This window comes from Triticum urartu, chromosome 6A, assembly GCF_056163025.1.
Source record: "Triticum urartu cultivar PI428250 chromosome 6A, HENAU_Tu73, whole genome shotgun sequence".
In the NCBI taxonomy this organism is placed as follows: Eukaryota; Viridiplantae; Streptophyta; class Magnoliopsida; order Poales; family Poaceae; genus Triticum; species Triticum urartu.
This window is the reverse complement of record NC_141878.1, coordinates 344,589,417-344,615,815: the sequence shown is the minus strand read 5'-3', so window position 1 is coordinate 344,615,815 and position 26,399 is coordinate 344,589,417. Positions and strand designations below refer to the sequence as shown.

General features: G+C 45.5%; 1 protein-coding gene across 5 annotated transcripts; it reads right to left on the bottom strand.

The window, feature by feature from the left end:
* Positions 1–445: 445 nt before the first annotated feature.
* LOC125513328 (uncharacterized) lies at positions 446–4,818 on the bottom strand. Of its 5 annotated transcripts, none has more exons than XM_087527966.1 (4): positions 3,029–4,818; positions 2,313–2,379; positions 1,023–1,085; positions 446–768 (listed from the first exon to the last, which is right to left on the bottom strand). In XM_087527966.1, the coding sequence occupies exons 1-4, from the start codon at positions 3,184–3,186 to the stop codon at positions 721–723; spliced, it is 336 nt and encodes a 111-aa protein (XP_087384092.1). In that variant the 5' UTR covers positions 3,187–4,818; the 3' UTR covers positions 446–720. The 5 variants fall into 5 exon arrangements, 3 of the variants coding, with proteins under 3 accessions (XP_087384092.1, XP_087384093.1, XP_087384094.1); XM_087527967.1 differs by having other exon boundaries at positions 446–697; XR_015608193.1 differs by having other exon boundaries at positions 446–1,085; positions 2,313–2,374.
* Positions 4,819–26,399: the final 21,581 nt, after the last annotated feature.

Here is a 26,399-nt window from a genome sequence, read left to right as displayed (position 1 = left end):
CTCGTTTTGCGACTTGAACTTTTACCATTTGAATATTCATTGGGTTTGTTTTTGTTTGAGCTTTTTTCCCAAACTTATCTGGGACGTTGTGTTGAACTTATAACTTTTTTAATTGTGAACTTGTTGTGTTTTTACAATATGAAAGCTAGCAAATAGTAGGAGATTCACCCAACAAAGGGGCTAATTACATAAAGCAGGCACAATAATACCATGCTCAGATCGGTAGCTAGCAGCAACAGCAGTGATTACGAACACATACACATGAACTGGTAACAAACTTGCACACAATCTGACTAACAAAAAGAACACAATACACGTGAACTGATAATCCGCACGGCTAATGGCAGAGCTTTGTTGCACCTAGGTCCACCCGTTTACTGATAGTAGAACTTCTCAGTTGTATTAATTCAGACTGATGTTTAAATTTTCACCATTTTGTCCTACATATTAGAATACTAAGAACATATATTTACTGAAGATCCTGCCAATACAGAGTTACAGAATAAATTCTTTGTCCAATGACAACGTAAGAGTCACGACCAGTAATCACAAACAACACTATCTCGACCGCCGGGCATGTGTGTGCGACAAGGGGATGCAGATACTCCGATGATAGATGTGTTGAGACAACAAGCTCACGCAGGAGGCCTTGAACTGCTCGCCTGTTGCCATTGATGGCTATGGATCATGCAAAATCCTGACCAAAAGATCACATTATTTTCACGAAACTAATCTCTTGAACTTGCTCCACGACAATCTTTGAACATCCTACAAGAACAGTCATTATTTTAAAGTTCACATGAATACCTACAAGCCATGATCACAAACATTCCCAAAACATTCTTTTAAAGAGTTATGCAGCAATAATTAGAACCATAAAAATAGGGTGAAACTATGGCATCTACACTACACATCATCTAGACCGTAGCAACAACTGTTTTGCATGATCATTGGCATTTGGAGTAGCATACAACAACTGGACGGAGAAGGGAGAAAGAGTTGGACCGGTGTGAACCCCATACCTGGACAGGGACCGGAGGAAGTAATGCATGGGGCGGCGGGGGCTGTCTGTAGTCCAACCTCCCCTGTGCCGCAGTTTAGAGAGAAACAAATTAGTAAGAGAAAAGAGTAGTAGAGAGGAAAGAGATATGGCAGATGCATGGACAGCTACTGTTCTTTTTTGTTGAAGCACAGATGAAGAAACTCCCATAGGTCGCAGCTGAAGAATAACAGTGGCTTCATAACAAGTTTAACAACACAACATTTTAGCAGCAAGTACGTGCAAGTAGAGGTCATCCCATGGATTGGATGGAAACTCGATGCATGAGCTGACCATAAACCAAGGAAAGAGCTAAAACTTTTTAATAAATCATATCTTTAAATATACTTGTGCGAATCTCCCTTTCCAGAACCAACCACCTCAGACAAATACATGCACAAGCTTACCTTCATTTTAACCATGGTATTTTTCAGCAAAAAAATGGTGTGCATTAGCTCCACATAAACATGCGGCTTCCTGCATTTTCCATCTTTATGCGTCAAATGCAATGTGCATTAGTAGTAGCAAGTGCCTCAGCATGGTGCCCTGGTCAGGGACGATGCCGCTGGCGACGCACCACGGACGTAGATATAGATGGACAACAGCCAGGCAGAATGTAGATAGCTCGTCACTTTGGCATCATTGCAGCCGACATCCTTGTGGCCGCGCACGAGATCACTACAGCATTAGCATGGACTCGCTACAGCATTAGCATGTCCATGTTGTTGAACTGATGAGATTTTTTCATTGCACTGTTGTAACATAAGGACTAGAACAACTATCAATATAAATTGATGTTTTTTTGTAGGTTTCTGAGAATTATAATTTTTGTTTTGTAAATATATAAAAAAATTAAATAGGTGTACTGCACCATTACATAAGTTTGTAATGAACATGTCCATAATAATTACTGTAGCTTTTATTTGACAACAGAGAAGTTTTTTAAAAATTTGATGATTGTTTGGGCTAGACATACCAAAACAAACACTTTAGGAAAGAAGAATCTGAACTTCTTGTGCATTTTCCCATTGATCTTCACTGAACTAAAATTAGAATTTGAACTCCAGCCTTCTTTTAATAGAACATGGTAAATCCATGTTGTTTGTTTTTTAACCAGAAAACTAAGCAAGATTGCTCGCTAAAGGCCACATATTTTTTCATATAGTAAGACAAGTGAAAGATAATATATATATAACGGCCCATAGGAGAAAGAATTAGCAAAACTGAAACAAAAACATATGTTACCAGAACTAAAAGCAATGGTTTTTCAAACCTTTGGCTGAGAGCATGGTGCTCTAATATGATTTTGCATGTATCTAAAACTCCACGGGTGACCTGAACTGATGCATAACAGTATGAGTGCAGAATTCTTGTAAGCATAAGAAAATACATAGAGTGCACATATAATTTTTTAGGATTTCCTCGATGTTCTGCACATTAAAGTTTATGTATTGAAAATAACGCAAAATTTGAACTAAAATCAAGTAAAAGTTGAACTCTTGTATAGTTCAAGTAACTGTTTTGTAGTTATATGTGTTAACCATGTGCTACACAATGAACTGGTACATTTTTATTGGCGAATTGTAGTAATATAGGTACTAGAACTTCTAGCAGTATATATACATCATGTCAAAAGCAAATAATAGGCATGATCTCCACAAGACCATACACTCCAACCAGCCACAATCATGCAAACATCCCACTCTCTCATATCTTCAGAACATAAATACTAGTCATGCATGATCTCCACAATACCGATAAATTGAGTTGTTTCAATAACACAAATTGAACTTTTTCTATGATTATTTTTTAACTGATGATAAAATACATAGTGAACGGTACACTTATTGTATGATTTCTTACAAAACCATGGAAGTATACTCTGTTCACATCCATTCTGACTTTGTTTCTAGAGAGTGGAAGAATTTAGGACAATGCAAATATTTATCTATAATTTGGCCATTTTAGTGTGGTCTGAACTGAACAAACCTGATAAGTGATTTTCCAAAGCCATGAAAGGAGTTGGAGGAGGCAGCGATGGGGAACAAAGGGTTCACGACGACGCATCTGGGAGCTTGAGGTATGGAGGCACATGGGGGCTGGTGGGATGCTGCACCGGCAGCTCGCAGTGGTAGTGGCTGTCGCATGGCTTCCCAGGGACGCGGCGACCGGGGATATTCTGGAACTCTTTCCTGAACATCTTAGGTCATAACACATATATTTTTGTTATCTTTTTTATATAGACAAAACTTCCAAGTTTTCTCTAAGACACTTGTTGAACTTTTAACTTCCTAAAAGTTGAACTATGTATGGATTCATTAAACTTCCAACCAAAATCAGACGAGCATCACAAATGCTACATCAACAGTTTAGAATCAGTGAGAACACAAGTTTAGTAACATTGTCAGTTCCATTTTGATAGTAGTACATCAGTTGTTTTAAGAAACAGAAATATGAACAAAAAACATGTCTAGCTCCTCTTCAGCATTTCAACAAACATGTGTAGAGGTATATAAAAGAAATTGAATTAACAACAATATATCATATGAACTTGTGGGAGCACATTTTATTTTTTCACTTCATTTTTTCCACAACTTGTTGCAACAAAGCACCATCTTTTGAGAGCATAATGGTTTGCAGAATCATGGCAGCTAGGACTAAATTGTACTGCTGTAAATCAAAACTTCAGAGACAACCAAACTGTACTGCTATGCAATCAAAATTTCAGCTGCAAGCTAGCAAGGATACGTGATTCCAGAAATGCCCCCCTACATGTACTAGGAACTTTCAGAACCTGTACTGACACTGAACTATGGATCAACGGCTAGAGGCGGAGGAGCTCCACCCGAGTGAGTCTCACAGCCCCACCACGTCGGCCAGATTCGCACCGTTCGACCCGCAGGAGGAAAAAGGTGGAGGCGGCTACAGGAACTGGCAGAGGATGGCGGTTGGCGGCGCCGGGAGCCGGAGAGGTTGGGGACTAGGCGTCATGGGGATCCGGGGAGATGCGAGCATGCGGCGCCGGGATCCAGGGAGGAGGTAGGGGCAGGGTGGCGCCTGGATCCGAGGAGGTTGGAGGTTGGGGGCCGGGCGGCGCCAGGATGGGTCTGGGGTTCTTAGAAAATCTTGGCACGCTTTTACCATGAGGCACCTTCTCCCTGACGTTGAATAGAAGAATGTAGATAAAGAAACAATTCAATTTGTTTCTAAAATAAGAATTGAACTGAACAAAAATTAGATATTGAACTAAACTAAAATAAAAACTAGACTAAATTAAAATAAGAAATGAAACTTCACTAGAATTTGAAATTGAACTGAAATAAAATATTAACTTTTCTTGCATATCCTGACTTGAACTTTTCTCCTAGTGAATTTTTTGTTAATATTTGTTGTGTTCTTTATTTTCTACGCTCTTGCCTCTGAACTTTCTCGTAGTGCAAAATTTGTATGCCACGATTAAAACAAACAGAGGTATACGTGAGCATTGTAGCAGCGGAGATCTGAACTTATGTGCTTATCACATTTGAGCTTCAATAACCTTTTTCATAGATCCAAAACAAAAAATACAACCACATGGACCAACACATTTGGAGGGAGAAACTATAGACGTACATCATGGGGTAGCAAATAATATGAACTCCAGGCACAACATTTTTTAACTTCTTTTTGTATCTTGCAAACTGAAAATAAGAAGAAAGCAAATTAGAACACAAAGTAAGAAGAAAGCAGAGCACTAGTGCTTGTGTGGCATGGATCTGTCAACCCTTTTGCATCCTAGCTCCAGCCAGCATGAGCTAGCACCTCCTGGGTCGAGCTAAAGTAGTGCAACACAACGTATCAGAGAGATAAAAAAGGTGAGTAGAAGCATGTATAGGAAGGGGAGAAAGCAACTACAACACACGAGCATCCATCGCAGAGAGAGAGAGATGCAGCAATGGCTGGACATGCGCATTCTCAATGGACGGATGGTAGCCTGCTTTGTTGGGCAAAGACGGTGTCCCTCACCGTCAGGCACCAGCGATGGGGCGCGACAGTGCTCGGGGGTCCCAGAGCAACGCGATGTGGGTTGGCGGTCTAGGCATCGGGGTGGCGACCGTGACGACTGTACTAACAGACTGAATATGAAGTTAAGAACTGGAGTGTCGGTGTCAAAACCGTCGGATCTCGGGTAGGGGGTTCCGAACTGTGTGTCTAAGGCGGATGGTAACAGGAGGTAGGGGACACGATGTTTACCCAGGTTCGGGCCCTCTTGATGGAGGTAATACCCGACGTCCTGCTTGATTGTTCTTGATGATATGAGTATTACAAGAGTTGATCTACCACGAGATCAAAGAGGCTAAACCCTAGAAGCTAGCCTATGGTATGATTGTATGTTGTCCTACGGACTAAAACCCTCCGGTTTATATAGACACCGGAGGGGGCTAGGGTTACTCAAGGTCGGTTACAAAGGAGGAGATATACATATCCGTATTGCCTAGCTTGCCTTCCACGCCAAGTAGAGTCCCATTGTGACGCCCCCGATTTAATCGTACACTAATCATGCACGCAAATGTGTACGATCAAGATCAGGGACTCACGGGAAGATATCACAACACAACTCTAAAACATAAATAAGTCATACAAGCATCATATTACAAGCCAGGGGGCCTCGAGGGCTCGAATACAAGAGCTCGATCATAGACGAGTCAGCGGAAGCAACAATATCTGAGTACAGACATAAGTTAAACAAGTTTGCCTTAAGAAGGCTAGCACAAACTGGGATACAGATCGAAAGAGGCGCAGGTCTCCTGCCTGGGATCCTCCTAACTACTCCTGGTCGTCGTCAGCGGGCATCACGTAGTAGTAGGCACCTCCGGTGTAGTAGGAGTCGTCGTCGAAGATGGCGTCTGGCTCCTGGGCTCCAACATCTGGTTGCGACAACCAGATAGAAGGGATAGGGGGAAAAGAGGGAGAAAGCAACCGTGAGTACTCATCCAAAGTACTCGCAAGCAAGGAGCTACACTACATATGCATGGGTATCAAATGGAGTAAGGGTATCATATGTGGACTGAACTGCAGAATGCCAGAATAAGAGGGGGATAACTAATCCTTTCAAAGACTACGCTTCTGGCAGCCTCCGTCTTGCAGCATGTAGAAGAGAGTAAACTGAAGTCCTCCAAGTAGCATCGCATAGCATAATCCTAACCGATGATCCTCCCCTCGTCGCCCTGTGAGAGAGCGATCACCGGTTGTATCTGGCACTTGGAAGGGTGTGTTTTATTAAGTATCCGATTCTAGTTGTCATAAGGTCAAGGTACAACTCCAAGTCGTCCGGTTACCAAAGATCACGGCTATTCGAATAGATTAACTTCCCTGCAGGGGTGCACCACATACCCCAACACGCTCGATCCCATTTGGCCGGACACACTTTCCTGGGTCATGCCCGGCCTCGGAAGATCAACACGTCGCAGCCCCACCTAGGCACAACAGAGAGGTCAGCACGCCGGTCTAAACCTAAGCGCACAGGGGTCTGGGCCCATCGCCCTTAGCACACCTGCACGTTGCGTGGGCGGCCGGAAGCAGACCTAGCCTAGTGGCGTTCCAGTCCAATCCAGCGCGCGCCGCTCCTTTGCTGACGTCAAGAAGGCTTCGGCTGATACCACGACGCCGGGATACCCATAACTACTCCCACGTAGATGGTTAGTGCGTATAGACCAAATGGCCAGACTCAGATCAAATACCCAGATCTCGTTAAGCGTGTTAAGTATCCGCGAACGCCGAATAGGGCCAGGCCCACCTCTCTCCTAGGTGGTCTAAACCTGCCATGTCGCTCTGCCACAAAGTAACAGCCGGGGGCCGTCGGGAACCCAGGCCCACCTCTACCGGGATGGAGCCACCTGCCCCTTCAGCCCCCATCTCCAAACAGTTTCTCCGGTAACGTAACAGTGTAAAGTATATAGTATATGCCCGTGATCACCTCCCGAGTGATCACGGCCCAGTAGTATAGCATGACAGACGGACAAGAGTGTAGGGCCACTGATGGAACACTAGCATCCTATACTAAGCAGTAGGATAGCAGGTAATGGTAACAACAGTAGTAGCAAGGACAGGCTATGCATCAGGATAGGAATAACGGAAAGCAGTAACATGCTACACTACTCTAATGCAAGCAGTATAGAGAAGAGTAGGCGGTATCTGGTGATCAAAGGGGGGGCTTGCCTGGTTGCTCTGGCAAGAGAGAGGGATCGTCAACTCCGTAGTCGTACTGGGTAGCAGCGGCGTCGGTCTTGGTGTCTAGCGAGAGAAGAGGGGGGAGAAACAATAAATATATAAGCAAGCATATGCATAGTGATGCATGACATGACAAGTAACGTCGTTAGAGGTGCCCTAACGTGGTATTAGGTGATACCGGTGAAGGGGGATAACATCCGGGAAAGTATCCCCGGTGTTTCGCGTTTTCGGACAGATGAACCGGAGGTGAAATGTTGCAGGTTCACTATGCTAGGGACGCGTGGCGGATGAACGGGCTGCGTATTCGAATTCGTCTCATCGTTCTGAGCAACTTTCATGTACAAAGTATTTTCATCCGAGTTACGGATTAAAAGATATGATTTTCTAAAGATTTAAATCATTTTCTGATTTTAGTTATATATTTAATTACAACATTATCCAAAATAGTGTCTGCTGACGTCAGCATGACGTCAGTAGTTGACTTGGTCAACTGACGTGTGGGACCCACTGGTCATTGACTGTTTAGCCTAATAAGTGTTTAACTAAACTAACTACTGTTTAATTAAACTAATTAGTTAGTTAGGTTAATCTAATTATGATTAATTAACTTAATTAATTCCTTAATTAATTAATTAATTAAATTATTATTATCTATTTATTTATTTTATTTATTTTACATATTATTTTTAATTCCTTTTTTCTTTTTTAACAAAACGTTCTGGGGCTGGGGCCCACATGTCATTGGCCCCTGGCCTTAGCAGGCACAGGGCGCAGCCCGATCTGGCGCAACGGGCGCCCGGCGGGGCGCATCCAGGCGCTGGGGTGCAACCCGCCCGGTGCGAGGCGAGGTCGCCGGCGACGGATTCGAGGCCCGGGCAGTGCGGCCGCGGGCGCGGTGAGCGCGCGGGCGCGTGGCAGAGGAGGCCGGGGCAGGCCGCGGCGATGTAGCGAGGGCGAGTGGGGCCGCGTGGGGCTGCCGGTGCAGAGCAGCAGCAGCAGACAGCAGGAGGAGAGGCTAGGGCGCGGGCGCGGCATGGCCGCGGCAGCGGAAAGCGCGGACGCGCGCGGGCGAGCAGGGAGGGCGAGGCGACGCTGGCCTCGCTTGGCAGCGATTGGGGCGAGGCGAGGCTCGGGCGCGCGTGTGCCGCAACAGGCGGGCGAGAGGCGCGGCGACGGGGCAACCAGCGCGAGGACGACGCGCGGGGGAGGCGGGCGAGCAGCGCGGCGACGGCGCGCGCGGTCAAGCACGGCGAGCGTGTGCACGCGCGAGAGAGAGGAGGAGAGGGAGAGCTCACGAGGGCCGTAGGGGTTTTGGCAGCGTGCTCGGGGAGGCTCGGGGTGGCCGGAGTAGCGCGAGGGAGAGGTGAGGAGGCGAGGCGATGACGGCGGTGAGGAGCAGCGCCGAGGCTCGGGGCGCCGCGGGGCCGAGCCCCCCGATTTAGCTCGGGTCGAGGGGGCAGGCGCCTGTGCTGCAGGCGACGGAGAGCGTCGGGGGAGCGATCCGGCGAGGGGCGCCGGCGTGGTGTCGATCCGGGCGGCGCTGGCGTCGGGGGCGATGTCGTCGGGGGGGGCGTTCCCCTCGATCCGATCTGGATCGGGGAGGAGGGGGGAGAGCGACTGGGGGGAGGGGGCGAGTGGGTGACGGGGTGGGGTTAGGGTTTGGGTCGTGGGGGATATGGGGGAGGGGAGTGGGGCGCCCGCTGGGCCGGCCTGGCGGCCCGATGGCCTGCTGGGCCATGGTCCAGCGGGGGGATCTTCTATTTCTTTTTTTTAACTGTCTATAACATTTTTCTTTTACGGTTTTAATTCATACTATTTTTGTTTTATGAAATATAATTCTAGCACCTAAATTAGTGGTAGTAATTATATTACTGCCACAATTATCCTTTTATTTATTAAAAGTAGTTTTCAATAATTTAATCATTTAAGTGACGACTAAATAAATAATTTAGCTATTGTTTCTATCATTTAGTGCATCTAAGCATTTTATAAAATTTTGGGTTCACCACCCTGATCATATATGATTTATTTGCTACGCTTTGAACATTTTAGATTTGACTTTAGAAAACTTTTATCGTTTAACTTTATTTTAAGTTAGAATTCGAAAGGGACGTGATACACCGCAAGATTAAAAATAGTAACCATGGTGACGTGGCATCATTATCGTGAGATTACTGTAGCCTAATTATCCGGACGTCACAATTCTCCTCCACTACAAGAAATCTCGTCCCGAGATTTAGGAGGGGAGTAAGGGAAAGACGTGGCTACGAAATTCTATCGAGTCTTCTCGGTCTTTGTTGCTCTTCTCGAAGAGGTTGATCCCTTTCGTTGATGTCTTCATTTCTCTGATTTAAGTCACCATGACCAAGTCGTCATCCTTTCTTCGGAACTCCAACGTACTTATGAATAGGTAATAGGCAACTTGGCTACGTCAGAATGCTTATGAGGGAAACAAGCTGGGGGTTAACCCATGAATGAGCATAAGACTACCTCTCGAGTTGAACATATAAAATACCTCGAGAGTAAGGTACGAAGGTACAATGAGAGGACCCAAGCGGATAGATAGTTGTTCAATGTCTGAACCATAGTGAGAAAGGGTTCCCAGCAGCGAGAGTAAGTATTGCGTCTGATACCAGAATGGAGCACTAGGAAGGTGGCTCGCGAATTACCTACGAAACCAAGAGCAAGGGATAACTTTGTTAACAAGGTGTACAGGAGAGTCAGGTTTCGATCCTGTGGAACTGTGGGTTATGGGCCCACCATGTGGTTAAAAGTAGGAAGGACGGTGACATCTTGCACGATCATGTAAGCAAGGCATGTCAGAGGATAGTCTGTCGGTCATGTCGGCAACACATCAGTACCAAGGGCGAGGGACGAAGAGAACCATTTTCCTGCTCGTTGAACGAGGCGGACCAGTAGGCAAGATTCTCGTCCATCAATGGTTACCGGAATGCCATCAACAAAAGTAACAGGGTCGTTCTAACAGAGTGGTACAACGAGGTGTTTACATAAGCAAGGATATATTACTGCTTATACAATATAGAACACAAGAAGGTTTAAACAAACCAATGGAAAGGAAAAGTGATTACCAGGTTTTAAACAGAACAATGGAAAGGAAAATGTGTTTAAACACATATTTCAAGGGTATATTCTTCCCAAGGACAAGCAGAACATATTATCCATGACAGGATATAATGTAGAAAACTCCTTAGGTAGGGGAGAGAAATTTCATGACATTACCCGTACATCGGTGTTTGGATAATTGAGCAGGAAACATTTAGCATTGGGCTTCAAATGGTCTTGTTGAAAATTGAAGTACCATAGGCATGCTCCGAGAAAGCATTGACATGGTCATCAGTTGAAGATCAGACTTTGGAAACACAAAGGATCCATCAGGAATAACTTGTAGAATAAGTCTTACAATTTCCTCATGGAAGAATGGATAACCTTGCTGAAAAGGAATCTATAACAATATGGCCAACCGGCCAGGTGTGCTAGGCACGACACCACCTTACCGGGTCACATAAGACCAATGTTATAATTCTTGGAAATATGTTCCAACCATCATATCTGACCGAGATTCAGATCTGATTGGTGTCAGGATAACTCAGACTCAGGAGGCCCGAGGAGAAAAGGTGCGACACAAATTGTCAAGATGACATTGTAAGATTCTCGGGAATTGAACTGTGGAAGCAAGTTCCGAATCATGAGTTCATTATTAAATCAAGGATAGAATGAGGTGGCTGATGAACTCAGCGACAATTCATCGAGATTTCCAAAAGATGGATTTCCACAATTATGTGAGCAGGAAATATCATTTGTCGGATCAATGATATAATGATGTATGCTCGAGGGAAACATGCTCAACTGAGCAATGATAGAAGGGTGCACCCAGGAATCTGGACTAGGTAGCACGATCAATGTTTGAATGATGATTCAATAAGCAATAGAATTCTAATGAAACTGTAGACCAATAACTTCAAAGCAATAGGGTTGCTAGAAGTTTAGAATTTACACATCACAGACCATTTGTCGGTATTTCGGTTAGAAACAACACGGAGACCAAGAAATGAACGCAAATGGCGAGAGATATTACTATACCAAGAATTCTCAAGAGGTGGTAAAATTACCATGACATTCTTGACACAAAAGGTGGTAATATTCCAAGGTAAAGAAGGACAAATGCTGGATAGCAAGGAACTCAAGGTATAACACAAAACATGAACAAGTTTGTGTTGGAGGGAAGGCAATAAAATGGCCGATGATAACACAAATCATCGGGGGCAAGGATGGTATTTCTTATCAAGAATTCGATAGATATCTTGGAAGACCTCAGAATGTTGATGATGATCCCAACACATTTGTCGAGGGGTTTCGAGAAGATGTAATTGATCGGCGATGACATCAAGTCAACGGAATGATGTAGCAAAAATTTATTGGAATCATGGGTACGACACAAACTCGAAATCAAGCTTGCTGTTCAAGGACAAACGATATGACGAGGAAGATAGATTGTAAGATTAGCTCACCGCTGAAATTGTGCTCCCGGAAGAAGGACCAGATAGTACAGTTAAAATTAGCACTATCACGATATAGCCGAGCAGGCTAGGAATGACGTGATCGAGTTCAAACTCGTAAGTAATGAAGGTTACTAAGAGTTGTTGAATCGCAGTGTGGACTCGATTCAGTTGTCGGTGTCCTTGAGGGGTTCTAACAACTGAGAACCCGTTGGAAAAATGGAATCGGCAAGAATATTAGTTGATGAAGAACTCATAATAAGTTATGTATCCCGTGGTATCCTCGAGATACCAGGGGGTAATACTCGACGATAGATCAAAGTAGAGGTTGGACTGGGGTATTGCTCTGCAGAAGACAAGTGCTTAAACTTGCACGAGAAACGGTACCTAAAAGAGAACATGGTCGAAACCACGATTGCAAAAGGCCAGATCCCAGATATAATATGAACTTATACCAAGGGAGTAATTAATTTAAGAGAAGCTTTAATAATAAGATCTACATCGTGTCCATGGGCATGAACACAAAGTTCAAGGTCGACTCCCACTTCTTCAATGCATAACCTTACATTTACCTCCCCTTTTCGAAGTTGTAGTGTTGAAAAGTTATCTGACGAAGCGTCAGCAGGGTATAACCCGCATAACTTTCGAGGTCACACAAATTAAGGAAGGCATAGGTTCAACCCGTCAGGGTATCGTGGAAACTTATACCACAAGCTTTGAGAGTAAATATTACCAGCTCGAAAGCAGAGCATGGTTGGCAAAAGGAGAGGATACAAATTACCAAAGGCATTATGTATCGGAGAAAGAACTCACAAGGTGATTAATTATGAAGGACATTGTCGGATAATAATCCAACAGTGGATATGGTGATCCACAATGGAGCTGATGTGAGTATCGATACCCAATCAGAGGAAGAAAGAATGCAAATGCATCGTTTTACAGAACATCTGAATAATTTAACGTTTAAATAACAAAGGAATTATGATTTTCAAATCAAGGGATCAGGAGCAAACGCTCTGATCAAGGACGGACAAATTGAATAGACTTAGGGGTACAATCGATGGCAATCTGATTGGCTGAGGACCAGCTCATGTTTTAAGGGATGTCTGAGCCGGAAAGATAAATTAGAAGAGTTGATAGATGATTGTGTGCATTCGCACACATGTTGAATCAATAGGATCAAAATGACGGTGTCAAAAGATACTAGTGAATATTGCTAGTGATATGGGAGCATCCATAATGTAAGCATACAAGTATTTGCAGAGCATTAGTTGCTAAGGATTTTCGGAGGATTGAATAGTATTTCAAAGACTTTTGTGAAACACCTGAACAACTGGGGATGAGCGGATACTCGGAAAGGGCGAGAAATTATTCTTAGGGGTATTCAGGTGGCAAAGAACTGCAAGGCAGTAGGCACAAAATATTCTCGGGGTATCTTGTAATAACAAGATTGACTGGGAATAAAAGTAAGCACGACAGGTGTAAGTATTTATCCATACGGATATTTCGGTGGAAGGGAATTTGCAAAAGCAACGGGCACAAGGTCTCGAGAGAATATAGGAGAGTATCTCTGAAATCTTCTGGTGCAACCGGTGATCATCTGGACTGGAGGGGCTCTCCGGGAGAAAGCTTTTTCGAGAACCTAAAGTTAGATTTTAGTAAAAATTGTCTAACCCGAATAGAAGAGAGTTTAGAATCCCGGAGTAAAGATCGAGGAGTAAAAGATCCTAATACCACCCAATGGCGACGTGGGCCCATAGGCCACACAGCCATGTTAGTAAAGGTTTTGCAATGACTAGACTCAACTTCGGCCAAGGAGTTGGAAAGGGGATTCCTACAGGCAGTCGGCTCTGATACCAACTTGTGACGCCCCCGATTTAATCGTACACTAATCATGCACGCAAATGTGTACGATCAAGATCAGGGACTCACGGGAAGATATCACAACACAACTCTAAAACATAAATAAGTCATACAAGCATCATATTACAAGCCAGGGGGCCTCGAGGGCTCGAATACAAGAGCTCGATCATAGACGAGTCAGCGGAAGCAACAATATCTGAGTACAGACATAAGTTAAACAAGTTTGCCTTAAGAAGGCTAGCACAAACTGGGATACAGATCGAAAGAGGCGCAGGTCTCCTGCCTGGGATCCTCCTAACTACTCCTGGTCGTCGTCAGCGGGCATCACGTAGTAGTAGGCACCTCCGGTGTAGTAGGAGTCGTCGTCGAAGATGGCGTCTGGCTCCTGGGCTCCAACATCTGGTTGCGACAACCAGATAGAAGGGATAGGGGGAAAAGAGGGAGAAAGCAACCGTGAGTACTCATCTAAAGTACTCGCAAGCAAGGAGCTACACTACATATGCATGGGTATCAAATGGAGTAAGGGTATCATATGTGGACTGAACTGCAGAATGCCAGAATAAGAGGGGGATAACTAATCCTTTCGAAGACTACGCTTCTGGCAGCCTCCGTCTTGCAGCATGTAGAAGAGAGTAAACTGAAGTCCTCCAAGTAGCATCGCATAGCATAATCCTAACCGATGATCCTCCCCTCGTCGCCCTGTGAGAGAGCGATCACCGGTTGTATCTGGCACTTGGAAGGGTGTGTTTTATTAAGTATCTGATTCTAGTTGTCATAAGGTCAAGGTACAACTCCAAGTCGTCCGGTTACCGAAGATCACGGCTATTCGAATAGATTAACTTCCCTGCAGGGGTGCACCACATACCCCAACACGCTCGATCCCATTTGGCCGGACACACTTTCCTGGGTCATGCCCGGCCTCGGAAGATCAACACGTCGCAGCCCCACCTAGGCACAATAGAGAGGTCAGCACGCCGGTCTAAACCTAAGCGCACAGGGGTCTGGGCCCATCGCCCTTAGCACACCTGCACGTTGCGTGGGCGGCCGGAAGCAGACCTAGCCTAGTGGCGTTCCAGTCCAATCCAGCGCGCGCTGCTCCGTCGCTGACGTCAAGAAGGCTTCGGCTGATACCACGACGCCGGGATACCCATAACTACTCCCACGTAGATGGTTAGTGCGTATAGACCAAATGGCCAGACTCAGATCAAATACCCAGATCTCGTTAAGCGTGTTAAGTATCCGCGAACGCCGAACAAGGCCAGGCCCACCTCTCTCCTAGGTGGTCTGAACCTGCCCTGTCGCTCCGCCACAAAGTAACAGCCGGGGGCCGTCGGGAACCCAGGCACACCTCTACCGGGATGGAGCCACCTGCCCCTTCAGCCCCCATCTCCAAACAGTTTCTCCGGTAACGTAACAGTGTAAAGTATATAGTATATGCCCGTGATCACCTCCCGAGTGATCACGGCCCAGTAGTATAGCATGACAGACGGACAAGAGTGTAGGGCCACTGATGGAACACTAGCATCCTATACTAAGCAGTAGGATAGCAGGTAATGGTAACAACAGTAGTAGCAAGGACAGGCTATGCATCAGGATAGGAATAACGGAAAGCAGTAACATGCTACACTACTCTAATGCAAGCAGTATAGAGAAGAGTAGGCGGTATCTGGTGATCAAAGGGGGGGCTTGCCTGGTTGCTCTGGCAAGAGAGAGGGATCGTCAACTCCGTAGTCGTACTGGGTAGCAGCGGCGTCGGTCTTGGTGTCTAGCGAGAGAAGAGGGGGGAGAAACAATAAATATATAAGCAAGCATATGCATAGTGATGCATGACATGACAAGTAACGTCGTTAGAGGTGCCCTAACGCGGTATTAGGTGATACCGGTGAAGGGGGATAACATCCGGGAAAGTATCCCCGGTGTTTCGCGTTTTCGAACAGATGAACCAGAGGTGAAATGTTGCAGGTTCACTATGCTAGGGACGCGTGGCGGATGAACGGGCTGCGTATTCGAATTCGTCTCATCGTTCTGAGCAACTTTCATGTACAAAGTATTTTCATCCGAGTTACGGATTAAAAGATATGATTTTCTAAAGATTTAAATCATTTTCTGATTTTAGTTATATATTTAATTACAACATTATCCAAAATAGTGTCTGCTGACGTCATCATGACGTCAGCATGACGTCAGTAGTTGACTTGGTCAACTGACGTGTGGGACCCACTGGTCATTGACTGTTTAGCCTAATAAGTGTTTAACTAAACTAACTACTGTTTAATTAAACTAATTAGTTAGTTAGGTTAATCTAATTATGATTAATTAACTTAATTAATTCCTTAATTAATTAATTAATTAAATTATTATTATCTATTTATTTATTTTATTTATTTTACATATTATTTTTAATTCCTTTTTTCTTTTTTAACAAAACGTTCTGGGGCTGGGGCCCACATGTCATTGGCCCCTGGCCTTAGCAGGCACAGGGCGCAGCCCGATCTGGCGCAACGGGCGCCCGGCGGGGCGCATCCAGGCGCTGGGGTGCAACCCGCCCGGTGCGAGGCGAGGTCGCCGGCGACGGATTCGAGGCCCGGGCAGTGCGGCCGCGGGCGCGGTGAGCGCGCGGGCGCGTGGCAGAGGAGGCCGGGGCAGGCCGCGGCGATGTAGCGAGGGCGAGTGGGGCCGCGTGGGGCTGCCGGTGCAGAGCAGCAGCAGCAGACAGCAGGAGGAGAGGCTAGGGCGCGGGCGCGGCATGGCCGCGGCAGCGGAAAGCGCGGACGCGCGCGGGCGAGCAGGGAGGGCGAGGCGACGCTGGCCTCGCTTGGCAGCGATTGGGGCGAGGCGAGGCTCGGGCGCGCGTGTGCCGCAACAGGCGGGCGAGAGGCGCGGCGACGGGGCAACCAGCGCGAGGACGACGCGCGGGGGAGGCGGGCGAGCAGCGCGGCGACGGCGCGCGCGGTCAAGCACGGCGAGCGTGTGCACGCGCGAGAGAGAGGAGGAGAGGGAGAGCTCACGAGGGCCGTAGGGGTTTTGGCAGCGTGCTCGGGGAGGCTCGGGGTGGCCGGAGTAGCGCGAGGGAGAGGTGAGGAGGCGAGGCGATGACGGCGGTGAGGAGCAGCGCCGAGGCTCGGGGCGCCGCGGGGCCGAGCCCCCCGATTTAGCTCGGGTCGAGGGGGCAGGCGCCTGTGCTGCAGGCGACGGAGAGCGTCGGGGGAGCGATCCGGCGAGGGGCGCCGGCGTGGTGTCGATCCGGGCGGCGCTGGCGTCGGGGGCGATGTCGTCGGGGGGGGCGTTCCCCTCGATCCGATCTGGATCGGGGAGGAGGGGGGAGAGCGACTGGGGGGAGGGGGCGAGTGGGTGACGGGGTGGGGTTAGGGTTTGGGTCGTGGGGGATATGGGGGAGGGGAGTGGGGCGCCCGCTGGGCCGGCCTGGCGGCCCGATGGCCTGCTGGGCCATGGTCCAGCGGGGGGATCTTCTATTTCTTTTTTTTAACTGTCTATAACATTTTTCTTTTATGGTTTTAATTCATACTATTTTTGTTTTATGAAATATAATTCTAGCACCTAAATTAGTGGTAGTAATTATATTACTGCCACAATTATCCTTTTATTTATTAAAAGTAGTTTTCAATAATTTAATCATTTAAGTGACGACTAAATAAATAATTTAGCTATTGTTTCTATCATTTAGTGCATCTAAGCATTTTATAAAATTTTGGGTTCACCACCCTGATCATATATGATTTATTTGCTACGCTTTGAACATTTTAGATTTGACTTTAGAAAAACTTTTATCGTTTAACTTTATTTTAAGTTAGAATTCGAAAGGGACGTGATACACCGCAAGATTAAAAATAGTAACCATGGTGACGTGGCATCATTATCGTGAGATTACTGTAGCCTAATTATCCGGACGTCACACCCATCATGACACGGGACGTAGTCTTCAATCTTGCATCTTCATAGTCCAATAGTCCGGCCAAATGATATAGTCCGGTTGTCCGGAGACCCCCTAATCCAGGACTCCCTCAGGGAGCAAAGACCTTTGGAAACATATTTACAATTTTACATTATATGATAAAAAACAAACTTAATATACCATGCTAAAAATTCAAAATCTTCAGAGTTGGGTGCCTATAACTGAACGTACATCCCATTTTTCTTGCAACGGAGTACCACAATACTAACTTGTGGCCTGACTGTAATCAAATAGAACTCATGGACTATGCCCTTGCAACCACCTAAACAAGCCCCAGGGTAGCAATGCGATCCAACAGCTCGTTTAAGGATGAGACATCCGCCGGGTCCATTTTTTCGGAGTATTCAAGGCCGATGCGGAGGTGATGTTTGGCTGGCACGGGGGGCATCGTCGGCTTGACAGCCGTGCGGGTGCCCACGGTGAAACCGCCAAGCTGGAGGGCCTGTCCCGAAGTTAGGCTCCTTCTAGAAGTGATATCGTTGTTGATGACAAGGCAAGTCATCGATCCTTCTATTGACAACACAATGGAACTCTCAATGAAAGCACCAATGTCGGTGTCAAAACCGGCAGATCTCGGGTAGGGGGTCCCAAACTGTGTGTCTGAGGATTAATGGTAACAAGGGACAAGTGGGACACAATGTTTACCCAGGTTCGGGCCCTCTTAATGGAGGTAAAACCCTACGTCTTGCTTGATTGTATTCGATGAGTATAGGGGTTACAAGTGTTGATCTACCTCGAGATCGTAATGGCTAAATCCTAGATGTCTAGCCTATGAGAATTCTGATAGTCTTTAAGGACTAAATCCTCCGGTTTATATACACACCGGAGGGGCCTAGGGTTATACAAAGTCGGTTTTTGGGGGAAGGTAATAACATATCCGGACACCAATCTTGTCGTCCACGCATATAGGAGTCCAACCCGGACACGGGGGAAAGTCTTCTGCTTGTATCTTCATGGCCCATTAGTCCGGCCCATATCAAATAGCCCGGACACCCGAGGACCCCCTGATCCAGGACTCCCTAAGCGGTGTACTAGACCGGCGAGCCTTTTATTTTGGCAAATCAAGCAACACAGATATTTTTCTTGGAAGACACATATGCACATAGCGATGACTTGAGAGTATTCCAAAGGTTTGAGCAGAGGAATTCGTTTAATGAATTTGCATAACAAGATGATGCTTACACTGCTCCTGATGTAGAAGATTCCACATATGTTCCTAATATCTATGAGAACCATCACGTCAATGAGGTTGGCGAAAAGATTGCCTGTCGGGCTGTGGACATACAAGAGTTGCTCAATAAGACTCCAACGTTTGAGGACATTGAGGATGAAGAATAAGATGACACTATTTTGAATTATAATTCAGACTGATACACATGGGAAAGATGTTGACGCTGCTGTGCGGATGATGATTAGATTGCTTTTGTCGTATTTGACTGTCAGAAGACGACTTTTTATCTACTATGTGAAATTGTGTTTGCTATGACAATTGAAACCTGATGAAGTTGTTGAGTATTTTGTTGTGAGAACATCACTTATTATGTATGTTGATTTGTGTTTGGTGATTGTATGACGACTAAAACATGATGACATTGTTGTTTAGTTGCACTCATATTTGGCTGTGAAACTTGTATTTGATGACATAGTTTGCTGTTGGACTGCAATTTGCTCTACGTCTTCAAATGGGAACGAAGCTGACCTGACAGGGCCTCTGCTAATTTATTGATTAGCAAAAGGGCCTCTGCTATTTATTTATTTAGAAGAAAAAGGTGATAACCCCGATTTCTGTTAATAGAAATCATTAGATGTTCACAACACTACACCCAGCCTGCTAAATAGGTTTCATTCATTACTAGTTTTAGCAAAGTGATCATGTCATAGCCACTGAATACATCATGAGTGCTACATACACTGCAAATAAAGAGACAATCATCCTACAGAGCACATTGATTTTGCCCATTATCTTCACAAGCTCTTTCATCTCCTCATTGTTGTCAAGGTCGTTCATCAATTGTTGCTTGGCCATGATCATAGGAACTGCATCTTTATCCTTCTGCTCTGTAGTTTCCTCTTCTGCTATCCGTTTAGTTACTTGTCCAACACCTCAACCTGCTGGTATTGGGATTCCTCGGCTAACCAAATAATCAGCGTAGTTCCATTCCCCCACATCAGCAACTTCCCAAAAATACAAATCACACGAATATTCCCTTTTCTGCATGAATCAAATTGGAAGATCATCAACCAAACTATTAAAAAATAGCAACTAAAAGCAGCCGAACAACACTTCAACATATTATTACCCCATGATTCGGGCATTTGTAGAAGACTCGGCCAGGGTTGAGGATTGTGGTTGAGACGCGATGGATGACTCTCCGTGATTTGCAGCAGTGGCACCACACCAACGACAGCGGGTTGTGATGAGCAACCGGCTGGGTGCGTGTGCCGGCGGGGGGTGTGATGAGACACACAGGCGATGGTATGGGTGGCGACTTAGTGCATATCTGGTTTTTGCCTACTGAAGAGCAGGTGGACGAGCCGCCAACGGACATGGTTGCTGCGGCCAGAGCTTTTGATGCTAGGCAGAGTAAGTAGAGAAGAGGAGAAGTGAATATTGGATATGTCAGTTTCATTACATGCATAGTAGCATAGCACCATATATAGTCATAGTCTAGGTTTGGATTTGAACCAGCTACAGGAGCATGTCTCTCTTTTTTCTAAAACTCAGCGATGTCTCTTTACTAGTACACTAGCTTGTTTTGTACGCCTTCTCAAGTCTTTGATTTTCTTTTTTCTTTTTGCGAGGAAGGAAAGAGGAGAAAATTGAGGGTTCCTGGGACTTGAACCCAAGACCTCTCGGTTGAAAACCAAGGGTGCTAGTCACTTATGTGGTGAACGTTCCCTAGAGGAGGACGGCAATCGAATGCATTTTCCTGGCAATTTTAGTTGCGACGCAAGATCAAACGGTCGCAGTTTCTGGAATGTTATCTGGCGAATGAGCCCAGTTTTTCTTTTCTTCCTATAAAAAGTATGCTACATGGTGTCGGCTTAGTCAACAAATGATTGTGCCAACCTTGACCGTTGGATAGACATTCAATGTCTATCGTGTTTCTTCAGTCTCTTATTCCTCCATCCGCCAAAGCCAAACCAGCGCCGGCGGGACCGCCTGCTCCCGCCTCCCACGACTGGCTGTGTTGCCGCGCACGCATCGTGGCCACATCGCACCCTAAAACTTTGTGCATCTTCCCTGGCTACGGTTCCTCCCACGACTGGCTGTGTTTTCTCATCGCGGCGCCGCCCTCTCGTGTTGTCAAGATGATCAACAACCGAGAGGAATAAGGAGATGATTGTACATGGTGAGGATGACAATAGGGACCCAGCAGGATCATGGCAGTAGGCAAGCAAGTGCCTCCTTTATTACAGTAAAAAAAGGGTTCCTCCTGATGGTTTCCTGACATCTGGGTCGCACGCTACTGTCAACATAGTCAATAAGCGAGATAACTGCACAAGGAGCGGCAGACACCCAGGACCCAACAGCGCATGCAGTATTTTTTTGTTTTTAGGACGGAGAAGGGTATCAACTAGGTTGTGCAGGAGCTATGGCTTGTCTAGCCCATGCTTTTATTTCATATGTTTACCACATGACCAACCCATTTTTTCCTTCCTGAAAATGGCTAGCCCAGCTATTTTGTTTTTTGCAGAATAACCAATGTAGGCCTACTTGCTTTTCTATGCCCTGCTGGGCCGAAAATCTTTCAAGACGAGGAGGGATGCATTCGGGCTTGCCCAGAAAATGGGCTATAAGTAATAATAAATGGGCTGCAAAATGAAAAAATACAGCAAACAGACAATTAGTTCCAAAATACTTTTTTCTTTCAGATTTTGATATTTTAAATTTCATTGTTTTTGTGCAGGTAAAATTTCATTGGATTTAAATTATGGTATGTTTAATTTTAAAATTAATTTGAATCTGGCTAAAAAAATTCGGACTGTATGCTTCTTGGGACAGATTTGGAGGCTGACTTGTGGGTCTACTAGGTTGACGTGTATGAAAGGCTTTGTCAACTTAGTCCACAAATGATTCTAGCAGCAGTGATCGTTGGATGTTAATCCAACGGCCATGCTGCTTCTTCAATATCTGATCTTCTTGCTCCATCTGGCCCAACCAGTGACGATGGTACTGCTTGCTCCCGCCTCCCGTGGCTAGCTGTGCTGCCGCACAGGCCGCACCACCCCACCCTACTCCATCGCTGGCTAGGCCATTCCTCTACTCACCCACACCTCTTGTTATTTTCCGGCGACGGCAGCCGAACCAGTAAACCCTCGTACTCCCCACCGCGTGGGCAACCACTACCGAGTCTTCCCCAGCTCCGGGTCGTTCCCTTCCTAGGCCACGCCGTTGTCCACCGCCCTGGTGCTATCGGCATGGTGACCGTGGTCAACGAATGACATCCATCGGAAGAGGACTATACATAGAGAGGCTAACAGGTGGGTCCACGGCCATACGCAAGTAAGTGCCTCCTTATTATGTGCAAAATAATGATTCCTCCACCTGACAACGAGGACCCACCGAAAGGGCATCGGTATTTCGCGAAAAAAACATTCCTCCCGCTGACAGCTCGGAGCCACCAACTATATCTTCACATGCAAAGAAGTGTCTCCTTATTATGCACAAAAAAAGAATACTCCCCTAGCTAGCTGGGACCCACCTTATTTGGAGGCTGACATCTGGGCCTACTAAGTTGACGGGGATGCATGATTTGTCAACTTAGTTAATATAAACGATTCTAGTTGCAGCGACCGTACAATGTCCATCCAACGCCCGTCGTGCTTCTTCAACCTCTGGTCTACTTGCTCCAGCCGCCCAAACCATCACCGGTCGTGCCACCTGCTCATGTGTCTCGTGGCCGACTATGCTGCCGCGCAGGCCTCACCGCCCCACCCTACTACCATTGCTAGCCTAGCCATCCCTGTACTCATTGAGACCTCCTCTTATTCTCTGGCGACAGTAGCCTCACACCGCAACTGAAGCAGTAAACCCTCATACTCCCCTCCGTGTGGGAAACAACTGCCGAGTCTTCCCCGGCTCCTAGTCATTCCCTTCCTAGGCCTCGTCGTCGTCCCAGCCTTGGTGCTCTCGATGCAGCATGGTCAACATGGTCAAGGAACAACTTCCATCAGAAGAGGTCTGTATGTGGAGAGGCTGATAGCTAGGTCCACGGCCGCAGCAAGGAAGTGCCTCCTTATTACATGCAAAATAATGATTCCTCCACCTGACAGTGGGGACCCACTGGAAGGGCCACCGTATTTTGCGAAAAACATGCCCCCTGACAGCTGGGACCCACTAGCTACATCTTCGCACGCAAGGAAGTGCGTCCATACTACGGGAAAAATGATTTTTCCCTTGACAGCTAGGACCCACCAGTTATATCTTCGCACGCAAGGAAGCGCGTCCTTATCCTCCCTCCCAACTAGGACCCACCTGATCAAAGCATATGTAGCGTTCTCGTGAATGTGTACGTACATACTGGTCGACTGGTCTCTCTGCAGCGATGAACTATGGCCGAGTAAGGAGCGACGTGTGTCGTAGTAGAGGCACACACATGGCATGTCACGCAGTCCCGTATATATCGTGTACACACACATGCATAGCTTCTACCTCTTGAGCATGCGTTGGTTTTCCCTTGAAGAGGAAAGGGTGATGCAGCAAAGTAGCGTAAGTATTTCCCTCAGCTTTTGAGAACCAAGGTATCAACCCAGTAGGAGACTACACGCAAGTCGCCTAGTACCGGCACAAACAAACAAGAACCTCGCAACCAACGTGATAAAGGGGTTGTCAATCCCTTCACGGTCACTTACGAGAGTGAGATCTGATAGAGATAGTAAGATAAATATTTTTGGTATTTTTATGATATAGGATGAAAGTAAAGATTGCAAAGTAAACGACGACAGAAATGGCTAGTTGTTGGGAGAATAATATAATGGAAAATAGACCCGGGGGCCATAGGTTTCACTAGTGGCTTCTCTCAAGATAGCATAATCTACGGTGGGTGAACAAATTACTGTTGAGCAATTGATAGAAAAGTGAATACTTATGAGAATATCTAGGCATGATCATGTATATAGGCATCACGTCCGTGACAAGTAGACCGAAACGATTCTGCATCTACTACTATTACTCCACACATCGACCGCTATCCAGCATGCATCTAGAGTATTAAGTTCATAAGAACAGAGTAACGCATTAGGCAAGATGACATGATGTAGAGGGATAAACTCAAGCAATATGATATAAACCCCATCTTTTTATCCTCGATGGCAACAATACAATATGTGCCTTGCAGCCCCTGCTGTCACTGGGAAAGGACACCGCAAGATTGAACCCAAAGCTAAGCACTTCTCCCATTGCAAGAAAGATCAATCTAGTAGGCCAAACCAAACTGATGATTCAAAGAGACTTGCAAAGATATTTAAATCATGCATAAAAGAATTAAGAGAACAATCAAATGTTGTCCATAGATAATCTTGGTCATAAAGCCACAATTCATTGGATCTCGACAAACACACCGTAAAAAGAATTACATCGAATAGATCTCCAAGAGAATCGAGGAGAACTTTGTTTGAGATCCAAAGAGAGAGAAGAAGCCATCTAGATAATAACTATGGACCCGAAGGCCTGTGGTAAACTACTCAGACATCATCGGAGAGGCTATGGTATTGATGTAGAAGCCCTCCATGATCGATTCCCCCTCCGGCGGAGCTCCAGAAAAGGCCCCAAGATGGGATCTCATGGGTACAGAAGGTTGCGATGGTGTAAATAGGGTTTCGTGATGCTCCCGGATGTTTTCAGGGTATATGGGTATATATATAGGAGGAAGTAGGTCGGTGGAGCTGCAAGGGGCCCATGAGGGTGCGTGCACGCCCTCCTGCCTCGTGGCCTCCTCGCTTCTTTCTTGACGTCCACTCCAAGTCTGTTGGATCACATTTGTCTCAAAAATGATCCTCGCAAAGGTTTCATTCCGCTTGGATTCCATTTGATATTCCTTTTGTGCGAAACACTGAAATAGGCAAAAAAACAGCAATTTGCACTAGGCCTTTGATTAATAGGTTAGTCCCAAAAATAATATAAAAGTGCATAATAAAGCCCATTAAATATCCAAAACAAATAATATAATAGCATGGAACAATAAAAAATTATAGATACGTTGGAGACGTATGAAGTATCCCCAAGCTTAATTCCTGCTCGTCCTCGAGTAGGTAAATGATAAAAAACAGAATTTTTGATGTGGAATGCTTCCTAACATAATTCTCAAAGTTCAGATATGAAAGATTCAAGATAAAATTTTAATATTGAAGTAAAAATAACAATACTTCAAGCATACTAACTAAGCAATTATGTCTTCTCAAAATAACATGGCCAAAGAAAGTTATCCCTACAAAATCATATAGTCTGGCTATGCTCTATCTTCACCACACAAAATATTTAAATCATGCACAACCTTGATGACAAGCCAAGCAATTGTTTCATACTTTTGACGTTCTCAAACTTTTTCAATCTTCACGCAATACATGAGCGTGAGCCATGGATATAGCACTATAGGTGAAATAGAATGGTGGTTGTGGAGAAGACAAAAAGGAGAAGATAGTCTCACATCAACTAGGCGTATCAATAGGCTATGGAGATGCCCATCAATAGATATCAATGTGAGTGAGTAGGGATTGCCATGCAACGGATGCACTAGAGCTATAAGTGTATGAAAGCTCAAAAAGAAACTAAGTGGGTTTGCATCCAACTTGCTTGCTCACGAAGACCTAGGGCATTTTGAGGAAGCCCATCATTGGAATATACAAACCAAGTTCTATAATGAAAAATTCCCACTAGTATATGAAAGTGACAACATAGGAGACTCTCTATCATGAAGATGATGGTGCTACTTTGAAGCACAAGTGTGGTAAAAGGTTAGTAGCATTGTCCCTTCTCTCTTTTTCTCTCCTTTTTTATTTTTTTATTTGGGCCTTTCTCTCTTTTTTATGGCCTCTTTTTTCTTTTTTTTTCTTCGTCCGGAGTCTCATCCCGACTTGTGGGGGAATCATAGTCTCCATCATCCTTTCCTCACTGGGACAATGCTCTAATAATGATGATCATCACACTTCTATTTACTTACAACTCGATACTAGAACGAAAATATGAATCTATGTGAATGCCTCCAGCGGTGTACCGGGATGTGCGATGAATCAAGAGTGACATGTATGAAAAAATTATGAACGGTGGCTTTGCCACAAATACGATGTCAACTACATGATCATGCAAGGCAATATGACAATGATGAAGCGTGTCATAATAAACGGAGCGGTGGAAAGTTGCATGGCAATATATCTCAGAATGCTATGGAAATGACATAATAGGTAGCTATGGTGGCTGTTTTGAGGAAGATATATATGGTGGGTTTATGGTACCGGTTAAAGTTGCGCGGTACTAGAGAGGCTAGCAATGGTGGAAGGGTGAGTGTGTGTATAATCCATGGACTCAACATTAGTCATAAAGAACTCACATACTTATTGTAAAAATCTATTAGTTATCGAAAGAAAGTACTATGTGCATGCTCCTAGGGGGATAGATTGGTAGTAAAAGACCATCGCTCGTCCCCGACCGCCACTCATAAGGAGGACAATCAATAAATAAATCATGCTCCGACTTCATCACATAACGTTTCACCATACGTGCATGCTACGGGAATCACAAACTTGAACACAAGTATCTCTCAAATTCATAACTACTCAACTAGCATGACTCTAATAT